The 23,719-nt window shown below is 41.0% G+C and overlaps 1 protein-coding gene across 1 annotated transcript in view; it reads right to left on the reverse strand.

The window, feature by feature from the left end:
* The window catches only part of NUP155 (nucleoporin 155), an 80,013-nt gene that overhangs the window by 32,542 nt on the left and 23,752 nt on the right, over positions 1–23,719 (reverse strand). Inside the window, exons 7-17 of the mRNA XM_017853177.1 lie at positions 18,849–18,990; positions 17,407–17,559; positions 14,424–14,524; positions 10,301–10,471; positions 8,675–8,785; positions 7,045–7,139; positions 6,198–6,286; positions 5,381–5,443; positions 4,704–4,851; positions 2,403–2,469; positions 505–620 (exon numbers count right to left, since the gene is read on the reverse strand). Coding sequence (XP_017708666.1) covers positions 505–620; positions 2,403–2,469; positions 4,704–4,851; positions 5,381–5,443; positions 6,198–6,286; positions 7,045–7,139; positions 8,675–8,785; positions 10,301–10,471; positions 14,424–14,524; positions 17,407–17,559; positions 18,849–18,990 — 1,256 coding nt within the window. The remainder of the gene's footprint in view (positions 1–504; positions 621–2,402; positions 2,470–4,703; positions 4,852–5,380; positions 5,444–6,197; positions 6,287–7,044; positions 7,140–8,674; positions 8,786–10,300; positions 10,472–14,423; positions 14,525–17,406; positions 17,560–18,848; positions 18,991–23,719) is intronic.

The following is a 23,719-nucleotide window of genomic DNA, read 5'->3' on the forward strand; positions in this document are numbered from 1 at the left end:
CATTTGTATATTCCATTTATGTAAAAGGACATTTATAGAAATATTCTATTTACACAAGTATATTCATAATTTATATATTACATTGTATACTATAAATATTCCATTTAAATAAATATTTATATAAATATTCCATTTATATTAAAATTCCATTTAATTCCATTTAATATAATATTTCCATTTAACATAAATATTTATATAAATATTCCAATTTATATAAATATTCAGAAAAGGCAGATCTGTGGAGACAGAAAGTAGATTAGTGGTTGCTAGGGACTGGGGGAAGGTCCATGAATAATAATGGCTGGTCATGGGCACAGAGTTTCTTCTTGGTGTGATGAAAATGTTCTGGAATTAGACAGTGGTGATGGTTGCATAACCTTGTAGATACACTAAAAACACTAAACTGGACACTTTAAAAGGACCAACTTTATAGTATGTAAATTATCTCAACAAAAAATACAACGAAAAGAAAAAGATGAATTAATAAACCTTATTTATTCTTACTTTGGATTTCCTAATGGTCCTCCTGCAAACTGGGAATTTCTGTCTAGAAATTCCTGCAAACCCTTTAGTTCTTGTAGCACTGATTCTAGCAGTTGGCAGGGAACACTACTTTCAATCTGTAAAAATGAAAGAATTTTCAAAAGTTTAAAAACACACCCTCTGTATAGCTATAATATAAACAATTTTAATTTTGAAATGACTATCTCTATAAATAAAGTTATTTCTTGCCTCAATTCACACCTGTTGATCCAAATAATACCTACATACTTCCTCTCCTGCCAGTGACACTGATGCATAATTTACAGTAAAATACAAATATTAAGAAAACATCTTGATTACTTTTATATATTTCTGTATAGTCATTACCCAGACCACAATACAGAAAATCTCCAACACCAAAAAAAGTTTCCTATGTTCCTTTGTAGACATGAGTCATCCCACCTGAGGTAACTACTTTTCTTAGTCCTATCAACATAGATGAATTTTGCAAGTTTTTAAACTTCATATAAATGGAATCATATACTGTGTTAGGCAAATACATTCTTATTCTTAGAAACCTGAACTTTTTTTTTTTTTGAGAGAGAGGGTCTTGTTGTTGCCTTGGAGTGTAGTGGTGCGGATCCTATCTTACTGCAGCCTTGACCTCCTAAGTTCAAGTGATCCTCCTGACTCAGCTTCCTAATTAGCTGGAACTACCGGCACATGCCACTACATCTGACTAATTGTAATCTTATTTTGTAGAAAAGGGATCTGGCCATGTTGCCCTGGCTGGTCCTGAACTCCTGGGCTCAAGCCTTCCAAAGCACTGGGGTTACAGGCACGGGCCTCTGTGCCCAACTCATGAACTTCAAGAGCCTCACAATTAAAAAATATATTTGGGCTGGGCACGGTGGATCACGCCTGTAATCTCTGCACTTCGGGAGGCCAACGCGGGCGGATCATTTGAGGTCAGGAGTTCGAGACCAGCCTGGCTAACATGGTAAAACCCTGTTTCTACTAAAAATACAAAAAATCAGCTGGACGTGGTGGCACGCGCCTGTAATCCGAGCTACTCGGGAGGCTGAGGCAGGAGAATCACTTGAACTCAGGAGGCGGAGATTACAGTGGGCCGAGATTGTGCCGTTGCACGCCAGCTTGGGCAACAAGAGCAAAACTCCGCCACTGCACTCCAGCTTGGGCAAAAAGAGCGAAAAGCAGTCTGTAAAGTATGCCAATTCATGGAAATTAGTGCTGGGTCCATGGAGTTTTTGTTCATATATATGTCAAAGTATTACATAGTAAATTTTGAACAATATTAAGTTGCTGGAATTATCCCTTATGACACCTTATGAGGGAGATATACTACTCCCCTTCTTTTACCATGATGTATCAGGCTCTGAAATGTTAAGTAATTTACTGATATTCAGACAATCAATGTTAGAGATGAGATTTAAACCTGAAGGTAAGCAGTTTCCTGTCCAAGAACGCAAACATGTACATAAAAGAATAACGTGCCAGGCGCTGGGGCCCCCTGCCTATAATCTTAGCATTTTGGGAAGCAAGGCAGGTGGTTCGCTTGAGTCTAAGAGTTCGAGACTGGCCTGGGCAACATGGTGAAATCCTATCTCTACAAAAGTACAAAATTAGCCAGGCATAGTGGCACACGCCTGTAATCCCAGCTACTCAGGAGGCTGAGGTGGGAGGATCGCTTAACCCCAGAGGGCAGAGGTTGCAGTAAGCTGAGATTGGGCCACTGCACTCCAGCCTGGGTGACAGAGCACAACCCTGACTCAAAAAAAAAAAAAAAGAATAACCTTTGCCATCCTATTTGTGTAATATCAACAAACGTGAAACAATCTAACCATTTATACCATCAACTGGCTACACAAAAATAACAGAGTAATATTATACAGACTTACTGCAGTGATCTCTCTGTTGCCACTCTTGAATATTCTCTCCACAACTAAGCTTGCGTCCCAAATGTTTCTGGAACAAAAAATGTTTTAATGATTATGCTGTAAATAAATAAAAAGAATTACAATAAATTTCTCTCTCTAGGAACTTAATGGCTTTATTCAGTTTTTAAAACTTGCAGTGGTTTCATTTAACATTTTACTAAGCTATCTAGAAGAATGGAATACTAGAAAATTTTCATACCTGATGTACTTAAGTTTTCAGATAATGAAATATTACTTAAGAAAATCAAAAGGCTCTGTATAATAAATTATAAACAGGAAATGTATAAAGGGGCTGTGTTCTGTTTCATACTTTTAAGCAAATGAGATGAATGAAATCATACATCTCAATTTAAGAGAAATATATATTAGGCATGATAGTTAAGATAATATGACAGACTGATTGCAAAAACGATCACATTTCTTTATCCTTCCCTATATCTATCCCCTTTGCAGTAAGATTTTGATGTCTCTCCCCTAAAAGTGGTCTATTTCCCACCTTTTAAATCTGGGTTGGCCCTGTGACTTCCCTCTGGTCAAGTGAGTAAGGTGGAAAAGTGCGTGGTAAGCCAGTTCTGAGCCTAGGATAAAAGTTTTGCAAGCGTCTACTCTTTCTCAAGGAACCCTGCCACCACCAACTAAATAATCCTTGGCTGGCCTGCTGGAGGATGAGAAACCATGTGGAGAACCACTAAGCTGTTTCAGCTTAGGCCATTCTAGACCAGCTGGAAAACATAACCTTGAACATGTGAGAGTCTAGCCAAGATAAGCATAGCTCTCTTTAACTTCACAACTGATTGCCTATTCTTGAGTTAGCCCAGCAAGACAGAAATGCCCTGTTGAACTATAGACACATGTCACTGAGTTATGGGGAAGTTTGTAACACTGTACATTAATATATATATAGACATACAGTTGACCTTTGAACAATACGGGCTTGAATTGTGTGGGTCCACTTACACACAGATTTTTTCCCACCTATGCTACCCCAACACATCAAAACCAACCCTTCCTCTTTCTACTCCTCAGCCTACTCAGCGTGAAGACAAGGATGAAGACTTTTATGATGATCCATTGCCACTTAATGAATAGTAAATATATTTTCTCTTCCTTATGATTTTCTTAATTTTTTTCTCTAGCTTACTTTATGGTAAGAATATAGTGTATAATACATATAACACAAAATATCCGTGTCACATCTGTTTTAGAGTTTGTCTAGGAGGTTCTCTGGTTTTACCAGACTCCCCACACTCCTACATCATGCAAAAGTTAAAAAAAAAAATACAAAATATGTGTTAATTGATTACTTATCAGTGAGGCTGCTAGACAGTAGGCTATTAATAATTAAGAAAGCTGAAAGTTGTACATAAATTTCTGACTCCATGAAGGCTGAGGAAGGGTGGTTGGCATCCCCTAACCCGTGTTGAGGAACAACTGTATTTTGACGCTACACACACACAAACATAGATCATGAGAGAGTGAGAGAAATAAAACACAGCAATGAATATAGTTAGATAATAAAAACCGAATAATAGAAAAGTTTTATTGATGAAAAATGAGCTAAAATAAAATTTAATAGGAATAAATGACATCCCAAATTCAAAGTTAAAAATACTTAACTAGGCCGGGCACGGTGGCTCACGCCTGTAATCCCAGCACTTTCGGAGGCCGAGGTGGGTGGATCACGAGGTCAGGAGATCGAGACCATCCTGGCTAACATGGTGAAACCCCGTCTCTACTAAAAAATACAAAAAATTAGCCGGGCATGGTGGCGGGCACCTGTAGTCCCAGCTTCTTGGGAGGCTGAGGCAGGAGAATGGTGTGAACCTGGGAACCAGAGCTTGCAGTGAGCTGAGATTATGCCACAGCACTCCAGCCTGGGTGACAGAGAAAGACTCTGTCTCAAAAAAAAAAAAAAAAAAAAAAANAGCACTTTCGGAGGCCGAGGTGGGTGGATCACGAGGTCAGGAGATCGAGACCATCCTGGCTAACATGGTGAAACCCCGTCTCTACTAAAAAATACAAAAAATTAGCCGGGCATGGTGGCGGGCACCTGTAGTCCCAGCTTCTTGGGAGGCTGAGGCAGGAGAATGGTGTGAACCTGGGAACCAGAGCTTGCAGTGAGCTGAGATTATGCCACAGCACTCCAGCCTGGGTGACAGAGAAAGACTCTGTCTCAAAAAAAAAAAAAAAAAAAAAAAAAAAAAAAAACTACTCAAGATGGGGCAAGGTGAGCAATAGTTCATTATTTCATAACAAACTTACCCCATGATCCGAGAAAAGTAAATGCAAATACCATTGTGTTTTCCAGAGTACACAATCTCTGGTCCAGTCACACAACTCATATTTGTGGTCTGAGTTGCTGGGTTTCCCAGAGCACACACTGGAGTTGACATGGCAGGAGGCTGTATACCTTGTACACACATAAGAAAAACAAATATCTTAAAAACAGAACCCATAAAATTCAGAATTCAAAATAACCCAAGTTTGTGTATCTAGACACAAAGGTATTTACAAAAATAATGAAATACATAGATATTTAATTTGGTTTTCCTTAATAAGAAGACAGATTTAAATGTGCATGGATACTCCCAGGTAGACTTGCAAGTGTTCACAATGCAGAATGAAAAGGAAACAAACTTGCAATAACTGCTTGTAATGCTGACAGTGAAACAGAACCAATTACCCAGATTTTAGGGTCCAATTTAATCCTGGAACCCAAACAATGGGCTTTCTAGGCATATTATAAGAGGAGTTCTTCCTAAATAAAGGCATTCACATCCAAATGCTAAAACTTGGTTGGACAGTGCTTCTAAAATTATATTTATTTTCAAGGGAATAAGGCAAGTTCATCTTTTTCACACTAAGCATTAAAGATAACTCATAATGTCAGCACTTCAAAATGAGTAGTAGAAGCAATCCAAAACAAAGAAAAGAGGTACCCTGAGATGGTGTTCCCAAAAAGGATGGATTTGGATAGGGACTACCACTAGGAACAGGAGAACCTAAAAAGGGAAAGAAGAATATAAAGATTTAGAAAAGAACATCTCAATCTTTTGAATGTGATCAAAATTAGATACAGAAGGTATTTCTTTTTTCTTTTTTTGAGGCAGGGTCTCTTCCATTATCTCGGCTCACTGCACCTCTGCCTCCTGGGTTCAAGCGATCCTCCCGTCTCAGCCTCCTGAGTAGCTGGGATTACAGGCTCATGCCACCACAGGTACAGGCCGGCTAATTTTTGTACTTTTAGTAGAGACAGGGTTTCACCAGATTGGTCAGGCTGGTCTCAAACTCCCAACCTCAGGTGATCCGCCCACCTCAGCCTCCCAAAGTGCTGGGATTACAGGTGTGAGCCATTGCGCCCGGCCACAGAAGCTACTTATAAGCATAAAAAGGAGTTACATTGTCCATGATACACGCAAGAATTAGGGACTCATCTCCTAGTAAGTTTCTAACAAGTCCCACCTTGGAAAACACTGATGTGGGAGTTAATTACTATTAAATCATTCATCTGTTTCCCTCTGAATATACACCAAATGAGTTACGTAAATATGATTGGTTACATCTTATTTTGCTTCCTTATGTTAAGGATTCAATATTAATAGATCACTTTTAAGAATCAGAATCTACAGATATATTCATCAATTATACAGTAGCAGTAAATAAAACATAATGAAAAGGTTTATTGACAAAAATTGCTATAAAGGTTCTAAGATTCAAATGATTAGAAACAATTTCATTTCAATGTTTCATACTCACTAGAATAGACAGGAGAACCCAAGATGGGACCAACATTACTTGGAGGTGGAAGAGTGGTTGGAAATCTCATCTGTGCTTCACCACCATACCTATTTTTATGACAAGAGGTTGAGTTTATTCAGTAAAACAAACTATCCATCTTAAAAACTGGAATTATTCTTTTCCTGCTTAGCTTCCAAATAAATGCTTTAAACATTACAGACTTTAATGTATTGTGCTGACAGTAAAATATATGCATAAGACTTATAATATTTATTCAGTAAACATGGACTTGAAATTGCTACCAGGAAGAATTATAAGAGACTCTGATAACTTCTAAGAACAAGATATGCAATGCATAGAATTTACTCTGTGAGTAAATGGCATTATAATTTTCACACTAGGTTATAATTAGATAGTATTTCAAAAAACGTTTCTAACAAAATCACATTTCAAATTCTTAAATATTTTCTAAATAGAAATATCTCTTTGGTACCAAGTTTCCTTAAAGTAATTCAGAAGCCTTCAATACTAATGATACATATTAAGCAGAATTGGCATAGTGTTTGGGGAAGTAAAAAAGATAGATGAGACAGTAACTGAGGTAGAACAAAGTATAGAAAGCAGACAAGAAGTTACAGAACAGAATCCAGAGTTAAAGTAATAATGCATAAACTATGCTAATTTAGTTGCTTCTATTACCATTATAACCTCTCCAGATTTCACCCTTTTGCAAATGAATTTTGGTAATTTGCCTACATAGTCACTCAACTGTTTGGCAAGGCTTTATCACATTGATAATAAAATCATTTTAAAAAGTGGCCCAGTAAAAAAAACAAACAAATAAACAAAAAAACCTTTCATATACCTAAAGAAAGCCCGAGTAGCCCAGGCAGATACTTCTCTGTCACAGGCAGCAGTGGAGCAAGCAAGAATAAGGCAAGTAGCACAAGCCTGGTCTTCCTGTAAAAAGAGGAATATTGGCCTTATATTAAATATAAACCTTTAAAATGATTTGTGTACTGCTAGACGCAATATTAAAGTCTGTATCTAGCACAGAGCAAGCGTTCGATAAATACTTGCTGACTGAATGAAATCAGTTAGTGTTAAAAAGACGAGTAAACACTACTGGTTTTATTTTAAGTTCATCAAAAGCACTAGGATTACAGAATGCTCTCTTTTCCTTTTTACCTAGATTCTGACTTACTTTTCAGCTTATGTCTCCAATTTTCTTCCTGTGGTCTTTCTACTTTCTAGAAAGTAACAATAAGTGGTAACTTTGAATACCTACCATGTGTCAGGTACTATTTTAAGAGTTTAGCATATATTAATCCTGGTAACACATATTACAATGTATAAGGAAACTGAAGCCCAGAGAAGTCAAGTAATTTACCTCAGTGGTGGAGCTGGGATTTTTACCACAGGTGCTTTGAATCCAGGGTCTGTATACTTAACTTTGAACTATCCCAATTTTAACCATATCAATTCCAGTTATGGCTCTGAAATACTAAGATCTTTACACTGTTGCCTCAAGTTTCTTCCTCAGGTCATTAAGCCAAAACAAACAAACAAAAAAGAACTTGTCCCTAAATGTCTTGTGCTTTTAATGAAAAGGCATTTATCATATAACCTGAACAAGAAACTTACTAGTAGACTTCAATAAGAATTTATCAACAACAGGCCAGGCACGGTGGCCCATGCCTGTAATCTCAGCACTTTGGGAGGCCGAGGCAGGCGGATCCTGAGGTCAGGAAACCGAGATCATCCTGGCTAACACAGTGAAACCCCATCTCTACTAAAAATACAAAAAATTAGCCAGGCGTCGTGGCAGGTGCCTGTAGTCCCAGCTACTTGGGAGGCTGAGGCAGGATAATGGTGTGAACCTGGGAGGCGGAGCTTGCAGTGAGCTGAGATCGCTCCACTGCACCAGCTTGGGAGACAGAACGAGACTATGTCTCCCAAAAAAAAAAAAAAAAAAAATTATCAACAACAGAGAATAAAAATCTGAAAGCTCACTACAAGACTTATATTAATCCTGCTTTCAAATGTCAGTTCACATACAGTGACTGAGGCAAAGAAAGGAATATTGTTAAGATTATCGATTTATGGCTGGGCATAGTGGCTCATGCCTGTAATCCCAGCACTTTGGGAGGCCGAGGCTGGTGGATCACATGAGGTCGGGAGTTCGAGACCAGCCTGACCAACATGGAGAAACCCCGTCTCTACTAAAAATACAAAATTAGCCGGGTGTGCTTGCACATGCCTGTAATCCCAGCTACTAGGGAGGCTGAGGCAGGAGAATCGCTTGAACCTGGGAGGTGGAGGTTGCAGTGAGCCAAGATCGTGCCATGGCACTCCAGCCTGGACAACAAGAGCAAAACTCCATCTCAAAAAAAAAAATCTATTTATTACGGTATTCCAGTCCCAATATACATAAACTATGACTCCCACTGTTTGATTAAAATAGTATCACATTTTTAACAAGTATATATAATTACCTGATGTAATTTAAAGAATCTTTCAATCTCTTCTCCATCTCCACCCACATTACTCACAAGTAGATGCCTCAGTTGATCTACAGGTCTAAGTTTATGAAACATAAGGCTCCCCTAAGAAATTTGAAGAAAGAACATGAAAAAGAGATTTACCAAGACTGGCTGATAGCAACGGACCCTGCTACCTTATTTGATAAAATAAATGAAACAAACAAACAAAAACCCTTCAACAATACAAAGTAGGCTGGGTATGGTGGCCCACACTTGTATTTCCAGCACATTAGGGGGCTGAGGCAGGAGGACTGGCTGACGTGATATAAAAAGTAAAACTGGTCAAAAGGATCATCTACATCTCAACTCAGTCTCCAGTAGATCTATGTATCTATGAAGAAAACTTAATACAATTGCCCCTGCAAAGCTGCCCCTGAAACCAGAGAATTACAGTTAGATTATTAATTAATCAGGTTGCTATTTGTATCAATTTAGACAAAAAAAAAAAAAAAAAAGCTAGAAACATAGTCATACCTTATACCAGAATAAATTCCAAATAGATCAAAAGACTTAAAGGATAAAATAAAACCATCATAGTATTAGGTTGGTACAAAAGCAATTGAGGTTTTTTGTACCAATTAGGTTGGTACAAAAGCATCATAGTATTAGGTTGGTACAAAAGCAATTGAGTATTAGGTTGGTACAAAAGCATTGACTGTAATGGCATTACAATCAATGGCAAAACCTCAATTGTTTTGCACCAATCAATAAACAAAAGGAACTACGAGTGGATTCTTTTATAAACCTTAGTGAGAGGAAGCTTTTCAACTATGACATATTTCAAATGATGGCTGGGCAGATTAGCTCTCGCCTGTAATCTCAGCACTGTGGGAGGATGAGGTGGGTGGATAGCTTGAGCTCAGGAGTTTGAGACCAGCCTGGGCTTTAGTGAGATCCTGTCTCTACAGAAAATACGAAAATTAACCGGGTGTGGTGGCAAACGCCTGTAATCCCAGCTACCCAGGAGGCTGATGTGGGAGGATCCCTTGAGCCTGGGAGGCAGAGGTTGCAGTAAGCCAAGACTGTGCACCATACTCCAGCCCGGGTGACAGAGTAAGACCCTGTCTAAAGTAAAATAAAATAAATAAAATAAAATATCAAATAACTGATAATTTTGATTACTTACAAGCTTGTGTGCTGGGAAAAACCTCAATAAACAAAGTCAAATAACAAACCAGGAAGGCTGGGTGCAGTGGCTCACACCTGTAATACCAGAACTTTGGGATGCCAAGGCAGGTGGACCACCTGAGATCAGGAGTTCGAGACTATCCTGGCCAACATGGTGAAACCCCGTCTCTACTAAAAATACAAAAATTAGCCAGGTGTGGTGGCGTGTGCCTGTAATCCCAGCTACTCAGGAGGCTGTGGCAAGAGAATTGCTTGATCCGGGGAGGCAGAGGTTGCAGTGAGCTGAGATCACACCACTGCACTCCGGCCTGGGTGATGAGTGAGATCCCGTTTCGAAAAAAAAAGAAAAAAAAAAAAAGAAAATGCTGCCATTAAGCCACTTCAGAGTACTAGACAAACATATTATATATCGCTTATTTTTGTCACTACCTTAACAGAATACGTACATACCTGTGCTGAGAGGAGAACAAATTTCTTCGGAGGTAACATGTGCTGCTGTACAACAACTGGTGAATCAGTTATTGGAATATGATCCTTGTTTAAGGGTGTAATTATTTTATCTACTTTCAATTCATCTATCGCAGAAAGAGCCCAGGAATGACCATCAACACGGGTTGTCATCTACATAAAAGAAATAAATGTTTTACATATCATATTGAAGTTACACAATGCAAAAGAAAAAACTACAGACTTAATAAATAAATAAGTAAATTTAACAAATAGTACATTAACATGAATATTTTCGAAAGTATTACATAATTTTCTACTATCTTTTTTTAATCAGGTATTTTTCTGGGGTTTTTTTTTCTTTTTTTTTGAGATGAAGTTGTCTAGGCTGCAGTGTAGTGGCATGATCTTGGCTCACTGCAACCTCCGCCTCCCAGGTTCAAGTGATTCTCCTGGCTCAGCTGCCCCAGTAGGTGGGATTACAGTCATATGCCACCACGCCAGCTAATTTTGTATTTTTAGCAGAGACAGGGTTTCTCCATGTTGGTCTGGCTGGTCTCGAACTCTTGACCTCAGGTGATCCGCCCACCTCGGCCTCCCAAAGTGCTGGGATTACAGGCATGAGCCACCGCACCTGGCCTCTGGGTTTTGTTTTGTTTTTTTTTTCTGAGACAGCATCTTACTCTGTCACCCAAGTTGGAGTGCGGTGGCATGATCACAGCTCACTGCAACCTCGACCTCCTTGGGTTCAGCTGATTCTTCCACCTCAACCTCCCAAGTAGCTGGGACTACAGGAGAATGCTACCACGCCCGCCTAATTTTTCTTTGTTTTGTATAAACAGGGTTTTACCATGTTGCCCAGGATATTCTCAAACTTCTGGGCTCCTGCAGTCTGCCCATCTTGGCCTCTCAAAGTGCTCATCAGGCATTATCTTTTTTTTTTTCTGAGACGGAGTCTCACCCTGTCGCCGAGGCTGGAGTGCAGTGGCGTAATCAGAGCCCACTGTAATGTCTGCTTCCCAGGTTCAAGTGATTCTCCTGCCTCAGCCTTCCAAGTATGTGGGATTACAGACGCACAACACCACGCCCGGCTAATTTTTGTATTGTTATTAGAGACCGGGTTTTGCCATGTTGGTCAGGCTGGTCTCAAACTCCTGACCTCAGGTGATCTGCCTGCCTTGGCCTCCCAAAGTGCTAGGATTACAGGTGTGAGCCACCGCGTACACCATAAGCAGGCATTTTCTACACTAATACATAAATCTGTTTGTACTAGAAGACAAGGGCAAACTTTTCTCAAGATAAACTGTAAATACTCCTTAATAAGATTATAATTCTCTCAATCAAATAACTACCTTCTACCATGTTTCCAGGATTGATTAAACCTGCTAAGATACTATCTTTCCTTTAAAAAGTATTTTACCGGCTGTATTTTACTGGCTGGGCGGGGTAGCTCACACCTATAATTCCAGCACTTTGTGAGGTGGAGGTGGGCAGATTACCTGAGGTCAGGAGTTCAAGACCAGCCTGGCCAACGTGGTGAAACCCTGTCTCTACTGAAAACAGAAAAATTAGCTGGGCGTGGTGGCACACGCTTGTAATCCCAGCTACTCGGGAGGCTGAGGCAGGAGAATTTGTTGAGCCTGGGAGATGGAGGTTGCAGTGAGCTGAGATCGTGCCACTGCACTCCAGCCTGGGTGACAGAGTAAGACTCTGTTGTCAAATTAAAAAAAAAAAAATAAGTATTTTACCAGCCTAGACAACATAACGAAACCCTATCTCTACAAAAAATAAAAAACTACCTCGGTGTGGGGGCATGTGCCTCTATTCCTAGCAACTCAGAAGTCTGAGGTATGACGACTGCTTGAACCCAGGAGTTTGAGGCTGTAGTGAGCTATCATGCCAATGCACTCCACTCCAGAGCAAGACCCTGTCTCACAATTAAAAAAAAAAAAAAGTATTTTAATCCTTTAAAATACTTTATAATACAAAATTTCAAGCAGCCAAAAATGTTGAAAATACAGTAAAAGTCCACATGCCCAATACCTAGATTCAACAACTGTTAGCAGTTTGCCATATCTGCATTCTCTCTCTTCCTGTATATTTTTGTTTTATTGTACTATTTGAAAGTATAGACATCATTTATCACTCTTAAATACTTTTGTACATATCTCCTAAAAATGAGAATGTTTTCTTACAAACCATATAATAACATTTAAAAATGTTATTGGCTGGACGAGGCGGCTCATGCCTGCAATCCCAACACATTGGGAGACCAAGGCAGGGGGATCCCTTAAGCTTAGGAATTCAAGACCAGCAGGGGTTACATGGCAAAACCCTGTTCCGCGATCTCGGCTCACTGCAAGCTCCACCTCCCGGGTTCACGCCATTCTTCTGCCTCAGCCTCCCGAGTAGCTGGGAGTACAGGCGCCGCCACCACACCCGGCTAATTTTTTGTATTTTCAGTAGAGATGGGGGTTTCACCGTTTTAGCCAGGATGGTCTCGATCTCCTGACCTTGTGATCCACCCACCTCGACATTACGCTGGGATTACAGGCGTGAGCCACCACACCCAGCTTACAAAAAATGTAAAAATTGGCTGTATGTGGTAATGCACACCTGTAGTCCCAGCTACTTGGAAGGCTGAGGTGGGAGGACTGCTTGGACCTGGGCAACAGGGTGAGACACTGTCTTTTTTAAAAGAGTTAAAAAAAAAAAAAGAAAAAAGCTAACATTTATGGAATGGTGCTTCCAATGAGTGCCAGGCATTGTTTTGAGTGTTTTACACACATGAGCTCATTTAGTCTCATAACTCCATAGTGGCAGGAACGATTATAACTATTATAGAGGAATAAACAGCCAAAAACGTGTCCTCTGCTCCATAGTTTTGAGGAAGTAGAGATAGGATTAAAATCAGCATCCCCCACCAGCACAAAATCCCAACCAGAACACGGTTTATATCTTATTAAGTTCTGAATCCTCACAGTTTATCACAGCACAAGGCTGGTAGTACATGCTCAGTAAAGCTCAAAGAATAAAGGAAAGAAGAAGAAGGGCACTCCTCATCTCCCTCCTGCTCCTACCCCAGCTCTTTGAACCTTGTCAGAAATTTGGTAGAGCTCATGCAGACAATACTCCTATCCCTGGGAGTTCTGCTTTTCCTCCTCCCACTTACACACACCTTTTGCCAGTCCCATCTGGAAGGGTTCAAATTTAAGAACCACCAGAAAACCACTAGTTTTCTGTGAAAACTAGAAGCAAAATGCCTGTGAAGAGGTAGCTCCAAAGACACAGTACCAGACATTCACAATCCACTAGGGGCTGGTTTATCTGGTTTGATCAGCAGCCTCAGTCGGCTATGCAGGACTATTTAGACAGGCAGGAGTGAACAGAGGACACCAAGGGGATGGAGACAGGCAGCCTCCCCTCACCTTCTTACAAACTGGGGACTAGGATGGGCAGCTGGGGGCAGGGGCAGTTCGTGGGTTCACAGCAGCCTCAGCCCTCACCTAGGAAGACCATATCCACTTCATGATGTACGTGGTGATTTTTGTGTTTAAAACAAAACCGTGTGTTTGTGGGTGTCCCTTTGTTTATGTCAGAAAGAAAAATGAAATACAATAAGAAAGATGTTGCAACTCAGTTCTCTTAAGTGAGGTTCAATTGACTCTTCAAACTTTATGTCTGAAAGTTTCCGTAATTAAAAAAAAAAAAGACAAAATTACAAAGAGATTGTTAGAATAAAGTTCTAAGTCACAACTATAATGGATGGCCTCATATTTAAATAACTAAACAAACAACATATTTAAATGAGATAAAGATCATTCCATATGAACCTGACATGTTTTCAGAAAAAAAAAAGATACATGTATTTTCTGGTACATTATGGAAGTTATTCTACAAGGGTCTAACGTTTTCTTTAAAGATGTCTTTTTGTGATTACCACAGTAACTTCTAACCTGACAGAGGAAAAACAAATAATTGACAGGATATTTCTTTACATTATAATTTCTAATCATATGTTATTAGAAGCAAACAGCAATAAATCAGAAGATAAAAAGTTTCTTACCATATTATCCTTCACTTAAAATTATATAATAGTTTTTTCAGAATTGTCAGGATAACTTACCTGGGTTTCCATCATTGGCTTTTGGAAAGGGAAAGTATCATGGTTGACACACCATAAAATATCATTATCCTCATTTTCTGAGGCTGCCATCAATAGAATACCTAAAAGTTTAATATACAAAATATTATTACATCATGTCAAATAATATGCATCCTCAATAACCTTAATAACTATTATTAGGTTGGTGCAAAAGTAATTGCAGTTTTGTAATTAAAATTATAAAACCGGGCTGGGCATGGTGGCTCATGCCCGTAATCCCAGCCCTTTTGGAGGATGAGGTGGGCGGATCACAAGGTCAGGAGTCTGAGACTAGCCTGACCAGCATGGTAAAACCCTGTCTCTACTAAAATACAAAAATTAGCTGAGCATGGCAGCAGGCCTCTGTAATCCCAGCTATTTAGGAGGCTGAGGCAGGAGAATGGTGTGAACCCAGGAGGTGGAGGTTGCAGTAAGCTGAGATTGTGCCACTGCACTCCAGCCTGGGTGACAGGGCAAGACTCTGTCTCAAAAAAAAAAAAAAAAAATTTTACAAAACCACAAGTACTTTTATGCCAACTTAAAATTAGCACATATAGATATACACACACAACATCGATCTTTATAAACAAACAAGTTACAAAATAAAATAATTCCATGAAAGACTATATAATTATTTTTAGGGTAGACTCAAGTGTTCTCAATTTTAAACTGTATTTCTCTCAGGTAAACATATTTTTTTTTCACATTTTAGCATTTCTGAACTTAGGGTATATCTTGCAGTCAATGGGCTTATCAATTTAATTATTAATTTTATAAAAACATATTTAGTATATAAAAAATGCTGTGACTGACAATTCACAATGTAATAGAAGCTAATATTCAACGAAATACAGTTTATATACTGGTTAATTCAAACACACCATGAATAAAAATGATGAAGGTGCCCAAGGAATGGCAGAGATAAGTGTACTATAGAAGCAATCATCTGGGCCAGGTGCTGTGGCTTATGCCTGTAATCCCAGCAGTTCAGGAGGCTGAGGCAGGCTAATCACTTGAGCCCCATGAGTTGGAGACCAGCCTGGGCAATAAAGTAAGACCTTATTTCAACAAAAAGTGAGGCAGGAGGATTGCTTGAGCCGGGGAGGTAGAGGTTGTAATGAGGCAAGACTGCACACCGCACTCCCACTTGGGTGACACTAGACACTGTCTCAAAAAAAAAAAAAAAAAGCAATTATCTCAACAAAACTCACCAACATGGTGGCTCACACCTATAATCCTAGCACTTTGCGAGGCAGAGGTGGCAAGATTGCTTGAGCCTAGGAGTTAAAGACCAGCCTGGGAAACATGGTGAAACCCCATCTCTACAAAAAATACAAAAATTAGCCAGGAGTGGTGGCACACGCCTGTAGTCCCAACTACTCAGGAGGTTGAGCAAGGAGGATCACCTGAGCCTGGGAGGTTGAAGCTATGGTGACCCAAGATCCTGCCACCACATTCCAGCCTGGGTAACAGAGTGAGAACCTTCCTCCCTACCCCCAAATGACTTGGAAAAATACTCCGTGTTCATGGATTTGAAGACTAAATATAGTTAAGATGGCAACATGCCCCAAATTGATACACCTATTTAGCTATCACAATCCAACCTCACTTTTTTTTTTTTTGAGATGGACTCTTGGTCTGTCCCCCAGGCTAGAGTGGATCTTGGCTCACCGTAACCTTCACCTCCCCAGTTCGAGCAATTCTCTTGCCTCAGCCCACAAGTAGCTGTGACTACAGGCATGACCCCCGACACCCGGCTAATTTTTGTATTTTTAGTAGAGACGGGGTTTCACCATGTTGGCCAGGCTGGTCTCGAACTGACCTCAAGTGATCCACCTGCCTTTGCCTCCCAAAGTGTTGGGATTACAGGCGTGAGCCACTGTACCCAGCCCCACCTCACTTTTTTTGCAGAAATTAACAAGGTGATTATAAAATTTATATGAAAATTCAAGAGAGTGAGAATAGCCAAAATCATCTTTAAAAAAAAAATCAGGCCAGGTGCACGGTGGCTCATGCCTGTAATCCCAGCACTTCAGGAGGCCGATGCAGATAGATCACTTGAGCTCAGGAGTTTGAGACCAGCCTAGGCAACATGGCAAAAGCCTGTCTCTACAAAAAATATAAAAATTAGCCAGGTGTGGTGGCACACGCCTGTAGCTTCTCTCAGCTACTCAGGAGGCTGAAGTGGGAGGACAGCATGAGAATGGGAAGCAGAAGTTGCAGCGAGCAGAGATTGTGCTACTGCACTCCAGCCTGGGCAACAGAGCCAGACCATCTCAAAAAAAAAAAAACAAAAAAAACAAAAAAAAACAACAACAAAAAAAAACAGCTCAAAGTTGGAATAGTCATACTTGCCAATTTCAAAACTTATTACAAAGCAACAGTAATCAAGACTGTGCTACTGACATAAGGATGGATAATATAGACCAATAGAATAGAACTGAGAATCCAGAACCCATATATTAACGGGTAATTCACGTGAGAAAGCAAGATGAAGACAATTCAATGGGGAAATAATAGTCTTCAACAAATGGTGCTCAGACGGCTAGATATCCACATGCAGACGGATGAAGTCAGATTCCTACCTCATACAACATATAAAAATTATCACAAAACAGATCAAAAACCTAAATGTAGGAGTGAAAACTACGCTTTCAACTTCAACTTTTGAATTTCACTACAATTTCAAATTTTATTTTATATTCAGCAGGTACATGTGCAGATTTGTTACTTGCGTATATTGCGTGGTGCTAAGGTTTAGGGTACAACTGATTCCATCACTCAGGTACTAAGCATAAGACCCAACAGTCAGTTTTTCAACCCTTGCTCCCCTACTTCCCCAACCCTTCTAGTAGTCCCCAGTTTCTACTGTTGTAATAGGGTATTTTCAAATGCCTCAAAATGCCATATAATTTTAACAGTTTTAAGAATCTCATCTTAAATCTGATAGTATTTCAGAACTTACCTTTACTATAAAGTGCTCTATGTACTTTTGAAGGCTTTTCTACAGTTGAAGATGCTGAGAATCCAGGAGGTAAGCGGACGTGAATCAGCGTCAGTGTATTAGGCCGTGCTAATGGCTGTCTGAATGGACAAGTGCTGAAATATAACCTTACACCTGAAGATGGGGTAAAATTATGCATCAGTAAAAGAAAATAAGGACCTGAGGTAAATGTGTTATTGAAGCAATTACATACAGCAACGCAAAACTCTGCTAAAACCATACATAACTTTCCGGACTAATTTTTTTTTGGGGGGATGGAGTCTAGCTCTGCTAGACTCCAGGCTGGAGAGCAGAGGCACCATCTCGGCTTACTGCAGCCTCCACCTCCCGGATTCAAGCAATTCACCTGCCTCAGCCTCCTAGGTAGCTGGGACTACAGGCATGTGCCACCATACCCATCTAATTATTTTTATTTTTATTTTATTTTTGAGACAGTCTTGCTCTGTCGCCCAGGCTGGAGTGTAGTGGCGCGATCTTAGCTCACTGTAAGCTCCACCTCCTGGTTCACGCCATTCTCCTGCCTCAGCCTCCCGAGTAGCTGGGACTACAGGTGCCCGCCACCACGTCTGGCTAATTTTTTGTATTTTTAGTAGAGATAGGGTTTCACCATATTAGCCAGGATGGTCTCGATCTCCTGACCTCAGAATCCATCTGCCTTGGCCTCCCAAAGTGCTGGGATTACAGGTGTGAGCCACTGCGCCCAGCCCCCTGACTAATCTTAAATTACCATATAGACTATCAGCTGAAATATATATCTAAGAAAATGTCACTCAAAATTGAGAGGTGAATCAATACATTTCATTAGAAAGAACTTGCAAAGACAAACCAAGAAATCTTGTGTTCTAGTTCAGGCTTTGTTACAAAATGTGAGCCACTGTGCCATTTAGGCTTGGCTTTTGTTTTGCTTTACTGGTTTCTTGAGACAGGGTCTTGCTCTATTGCCCAGGATGAAGTATAGTAGCATAATCTCAGTTCACTGCAGCTTCAAACTCCTGGGCTCACGCGATCTTCCTGACACAGCCTCCCAAGGAGCTGTACTACAAGGCCGTGTCACTACACCTAGCTAATTTCTGTATTTTTAGTAGAGACAGGGTTACAGGGTTTCACTATGTTGCTCAGGTTAGTCTTGAACTCCTGGGCTCAGGCAATCTGCCCACCTTGATCTCCCAAAGTGCTAGGATTACAAGTGTGAGCCACCATGCCTGGCCTAGGCTTGGTTTTATATCTATAAAATGAAGAAAAAGAAAGATCTCCCAGTTTTCAAAATCCTTTATTTTACAAATTATTTATAGGGCTTTAAAGCAGATATAGAAGTAAAAATATATTTCTAATCATAAATTTCCAAATCTAAGAATTTTCAGAAGCTGTAACAATAACACAGATATGTAAATAAAACAACATACCTGCATATGTGACAGCCAATAACTGGCAGTCCAGTGATTCAGAATTTTCAATCACTGCTATTTGGACAATTGGTTTAAAAACAGAACGATCGATGGTCCTAAAAGAAAGGAGAAAATAAAGTGTATTTTTAAAATGTGTCTGCTAAATTATAAGAAACATTTCCCATCAGAATGTTTACATATTTCCATATTTTCTTTTTTTTTTTTTTGAGATGGAGTCTCACTCTGTTGCCCAGGCTGAAGTACAGTGGTGTGATCTCGGCTCACTGCAATCTCCGCCTCCCAGGTTCAAGGAATTCTCCTGCCTCAGTCTCCTGAGTAGCTGGGATTACAGGCTTGCGCCAGCATGCCTGGCTAATTTTTGTATTGTTTTGTAGTAGAGACGGGATTTCATCATGTTGGCCAGGCTGGTCTCGAATTCCTGACCTCGTGTGAGCGTGATCCGCCTGCCTCGGCCTCCCAAAGTGCTGGGATTACAGGCGTGAGCCACTGTGCCCGACCACATGTTTCCACATTTTCTAAATATGCTAACTAATTTAAGACTAGCTTTTTAGGAAAGTAATACAAGAACAGCAAGAACTGGAAAAACTCTTAAATGTGTACGTTTTACACTTATATTGTTAAGAGTAACCCTATTTTCAAACAAAGATCACCAAAAAAGACTAAAACCATTGGGTGAATGGTTGGTGGGGAGCAGTGTTCTCAGAGTGTCAAAGTATCATTACTACTAATTAAAAAGGGAGAAAGTGCAGGTGCAGTGACTCACACCTGTAATTCCAGCATTTTGGGAAGCCGAGGCAGGCGGATCACCTGAGGTCAAGAGTTCAAGACCGGCCTGGTCAACATGGTGAACCCCCATCTCTACTCAAAATACAAAAAAATAAGGCAGGTGTAGTGCATGCCTGTAATCCCAACTATTCAGGAGGCTGAGGCAGGAGAATCACTTGAACCCAAGGTGGAGGTTGCAGTGAGCTGAGATCACACCACTGCAGTCCAGCCTGGGAAACAAGCCCAGACTCTATCTCAAGAAAAAAAAAAAGGGGGGGGGGAGGAAATTAACCTTTATAATGTAGACATTTAGTTAACATCACCTCAAAGAAGTTTTCAACAGTGAGAAAACTGCTATTATGTGTCTCCTGATATAATGTAGTAAGACATTTCACACTGCCTATGTGAATTCATTACAATGTGAATTGCCATTTCACATTGTAGTAAGACATTTCTCAGCACCTGGAGAGGCTGAGGCAGTCAGACCACTTGAGGCCAGGAGTTTGAGAACAGCCTGGTCAACATCTTTACTAAAAAATATATAAAAATTAGCCAGGAACAGTGGCGCATGCCTAGAGTCCCAGCTACTTGGGTGGCTGAGGCACAAGAATCACTTGAACTTGGATGCAGAGGTTGCAGTGAGCCAAGATAGCGCCATGGCACTCCAGGCTGGGTGACAGAGCAAACCTCTATATCAAAAGAAAAAAAAAGAAAAAATATAAATATACATATATAAATACATATAAACACTGTATATAAAATATATGTATATAAAATGTATTACTGAGAATCTAATTATAAAAAAAGATAAATTCAGAAAATTGTGTAATTCTCCTGCCCCTCCCTTCCAAATGTCAATATTATAAAAAAAAGAAAGGTGGCCACGGGGCTGTTTTATATTAAAGAGCCCAATGCAACCAATCCAATTCATAAATTCTGATTGTAATTTGAGAAAAATGCAAAGAAAAACAACTATAAAAGATTTTGAAGCCACGTGTGGTGGCTCACACCTGTAATCCGTAAGACACGGATTGCCGCTTTGGGAGGCTGAAGTGGGTGGATCATTTCAGGTCAGGAGTTCAAGACCAGCCTGGCCAACATGATGAAACCCCATCTCTACTAAAAATACAAAAATTACCCAGGTGTGGTGGCTCGTGCCTGTAGTCCCAGGTACTCAGGAGGCCAAGGCAGGAGAACTGTTTGAACCCAGGAGGTGGAGGCTGCAGTGAGCTGACATCGTGCCATGACATTCCAGCCTGGGCAGCAGAGCAAGACTCCACCTCAAAAAAAAAAAAAAAAAAAAAAAAAAAAAGATTTTGGGGGCATGGTGGCTCAAACCTGTAATCCCAGCACTGTGAGAGGCTGAGGCAGGCACGTTGCTTGGGCCCAGGAGTTCGAGACCAGCCAGGGCAACATGGTGAGATCTCCTCTCTACAAAAAATACAAAAATTAGCCAGGTGGAGCTGTGCGTGCCTGTGGTCCCAGCTACTTGGGAGGCTAAAGTTGGAGGATCACCTGAGCCTAGGGAGGTCAAGGCTGTAGTTAGCCATGATTGCACTACTGCACTCAATCCTGGGCAGCAGAGTTTAAAGAAAAAAAAAAAGGAAAAAAAGATTTTGGGGACTACTGGGCAATTTTAATACGGACTAAGTATACCGTTGTTATGTAAGAGACTAAAGGCATGTCAGAGGCTCATGCCTGTAATCCCAGCACTTTGAGAGGCTGAGACTCGTGGATTGCTTGACCTCAGGGATTCAAGACCAGCCTGGGCAACAATGGTGAAACCTCATCTGTACCAAAAATACAAAAAATTAGTCAGGCGTGGTGGCGCACGTCTGTGGTCTCAGCTACTTAAGAGGCTGAAATGTGAGGATGGCTTGAGCCTGGGGGGAGGAGGAGGAGGCTGCAGTAAGCCAAGATCACACCACTGCAATCCAGCCTGGGTATCAGAGTGAGACTCCATTTCAAAAAAAAAAAGAGTTACAATGTCTACAACGTATTTTCAAATGGCTCATAAGACAGACAGGCAGGGCCGGGCGCAGTGGCTGTAATCCCAGCACTTTGGGAGGCTGAGGCGGGTGGATCACGAGGTCAGGAGATCGAGACCATCCTGGCTAACACAATGAAACCCCGTCTCTACTAAAAATACAAAAAACTAGCCGGGTGTGGTGGCGGGCACCTGTAGTCCCAGCTACTCGGGAGGCTGAGGCAGGAGAATGGTGTGAACTGGAGGGGTGGAGCTTGCAGTGAGCTGAGATCGCACCATGCACCACTGCACTCCAGCCTGGGCGACAGAGCGAGACTCTTCTCTTTCTCAAAAAAAAAAAAAGACAGGCAACAAAGAGGCAAAATGTTAACAATTGAGATAAAGAATGTATTAGTTTTGCTGGGTGCAGTGGCTCACCCCTGTAATCACAACACTTTGGGAGGCCGAGGTGGGGGTTCGCGAGGTCAGGAGTTCGAGACCAGCATGGCTAGCATGGTGAAACCCTGTCTCTACCGAAAATACAAAAAATTAACCAGGCATGGCGGTGTGTGCCTACAGTCCCAGCTGCTTGGGAGGGTGAGGCAGGAGCACTGCTTGAACCTAGCAGCAGAGGTTGCAGTGAGCTGAGACTGAACCAATGCACTGCAACCTGGGTGACGTGACAGAGCGAGATTCCGTCTCAAAAAAAAAAGGGGGTATTTGTTTTGCCACATTGTTCTTTTAATTTTTTTTTTTTTTTTTGTGGATTTGAAAACATTCCAGAAAAAAGTTAGAGGGAAAAACAGAAAATTATGTGTTTTCAATTGTCTGCCTTCAGAATTTTTTCTTGTCACTGAACAATAAAACAAAACAAAAAGTTAGCCTGAGCAAGGTAGCAAGACCCCAGGTCTACTAAAAATAAAATTAGGTGGGCATGGGGGTGCACGCCTATAGTCATAGCTACTTCGGAAGCTTAGGCATGAGGATCACGTCAGCCCAGGAAACTGAGGCTACAGCAGACTACGATTGCATCACTGCACTCCAGTCGGGGCAACAGAGTGAAACCCTGCCTGAAAAAAACAAAAAGTTGATTTATTTCACTTCGATTGTAGCAATAACCTAGGCACAATGACAACAAAAGTTGGAAATTTGAGGCCTTCGTTATAAAAATAGTGTTTGCAGGTGGGCGCATTGGCTCATGCCTGTAATCCCAGCACTTTGGGAAGCCGAGGCGGGTGGATCACCTGAGGTCGGGAGTTCGAGACCAGCCTGACCAACATGGAGAAAACCCGTCTCTACTAAAAATACGAAATTAGCCGCTACTCAGTAGGCAGAGGTTGCAGTGAGCCGAGATTGCACCATTGCACTCTAGCCTGGGCAACAAGAGCGAAACTCATCTCAAAAAAAAAAAAAAGCTCGTGCCTGTAATCTCTACACTTTGGGAGGTGTGGTGGGTGGATTACCTGAGGTCAGGAGTTAGAGACCAGCCTGGCCAACATGGCGAAACCCAGTCTCTACTAAAAACACAAAAATTAGGCTGGGCGTGGTGGCTCACGCCTGTAATCTCAGCACTTTGGGAGGGCTAGGTGGGTAGATCACGAGGTCAGGAGATCGAGACCAGCCTGGCCAACATGGTGAAACCCTGCTTCTACTAAAAATACAAAATTAGCTGGGCATGGTGGTGCATGTCTGTAATCTCAGCTACTCGGGAGGCTGAGGCTGGAGAATCGCTTGAACACACAAGGCAGAAGTTGCAGTGAGCCGAGATAGTGCCACTGCACTCCAGCCTGGGCAACAAGAGCGAAACTCTGTCTCAAAAAATATATATATATAAAAATTAGCCAAGCGTGGTGGCAAGGACCTGTAATCCCAGCTACTAGGGAGGCTGTGGCAGGAGAATCAGTTGAACCCAGGAGGTGGAGGTTGCAGTGAGCCAAGATTGTGCCACTGCACTCCAGCCTGGGTGACAGAGTGAGATCCTGTCTCAAAAAAATAAATAAATAAAAATAAATAAAAAAAAAAAAGAGTCTCTAACAGTTCCATTCAAAACATAACATACGGCCGGGCGCGGTGGCTCAAGCCTGTAATCCCAGCACTTTGGGAGGCCGAGACGGGCGGATCACGAGGTCAGGAGATC

This window comes from Rhinopithecus bieti, unplaced genomic scaffold (assembly GCF_001698545.2).
Source record: "Rhinopithecus bieti isolate Rb0 unplaced genomic scaffold, ASM169854v2 scaffold_34818, whole genome shotgun sequence".
Classification (NCBI taxonomy): Eukaryota; Metazoa; Chordata; class Mammalia; order Primates; family Cercopithecidae; genus Rhinopithecus; species Rhinopithecus bieti.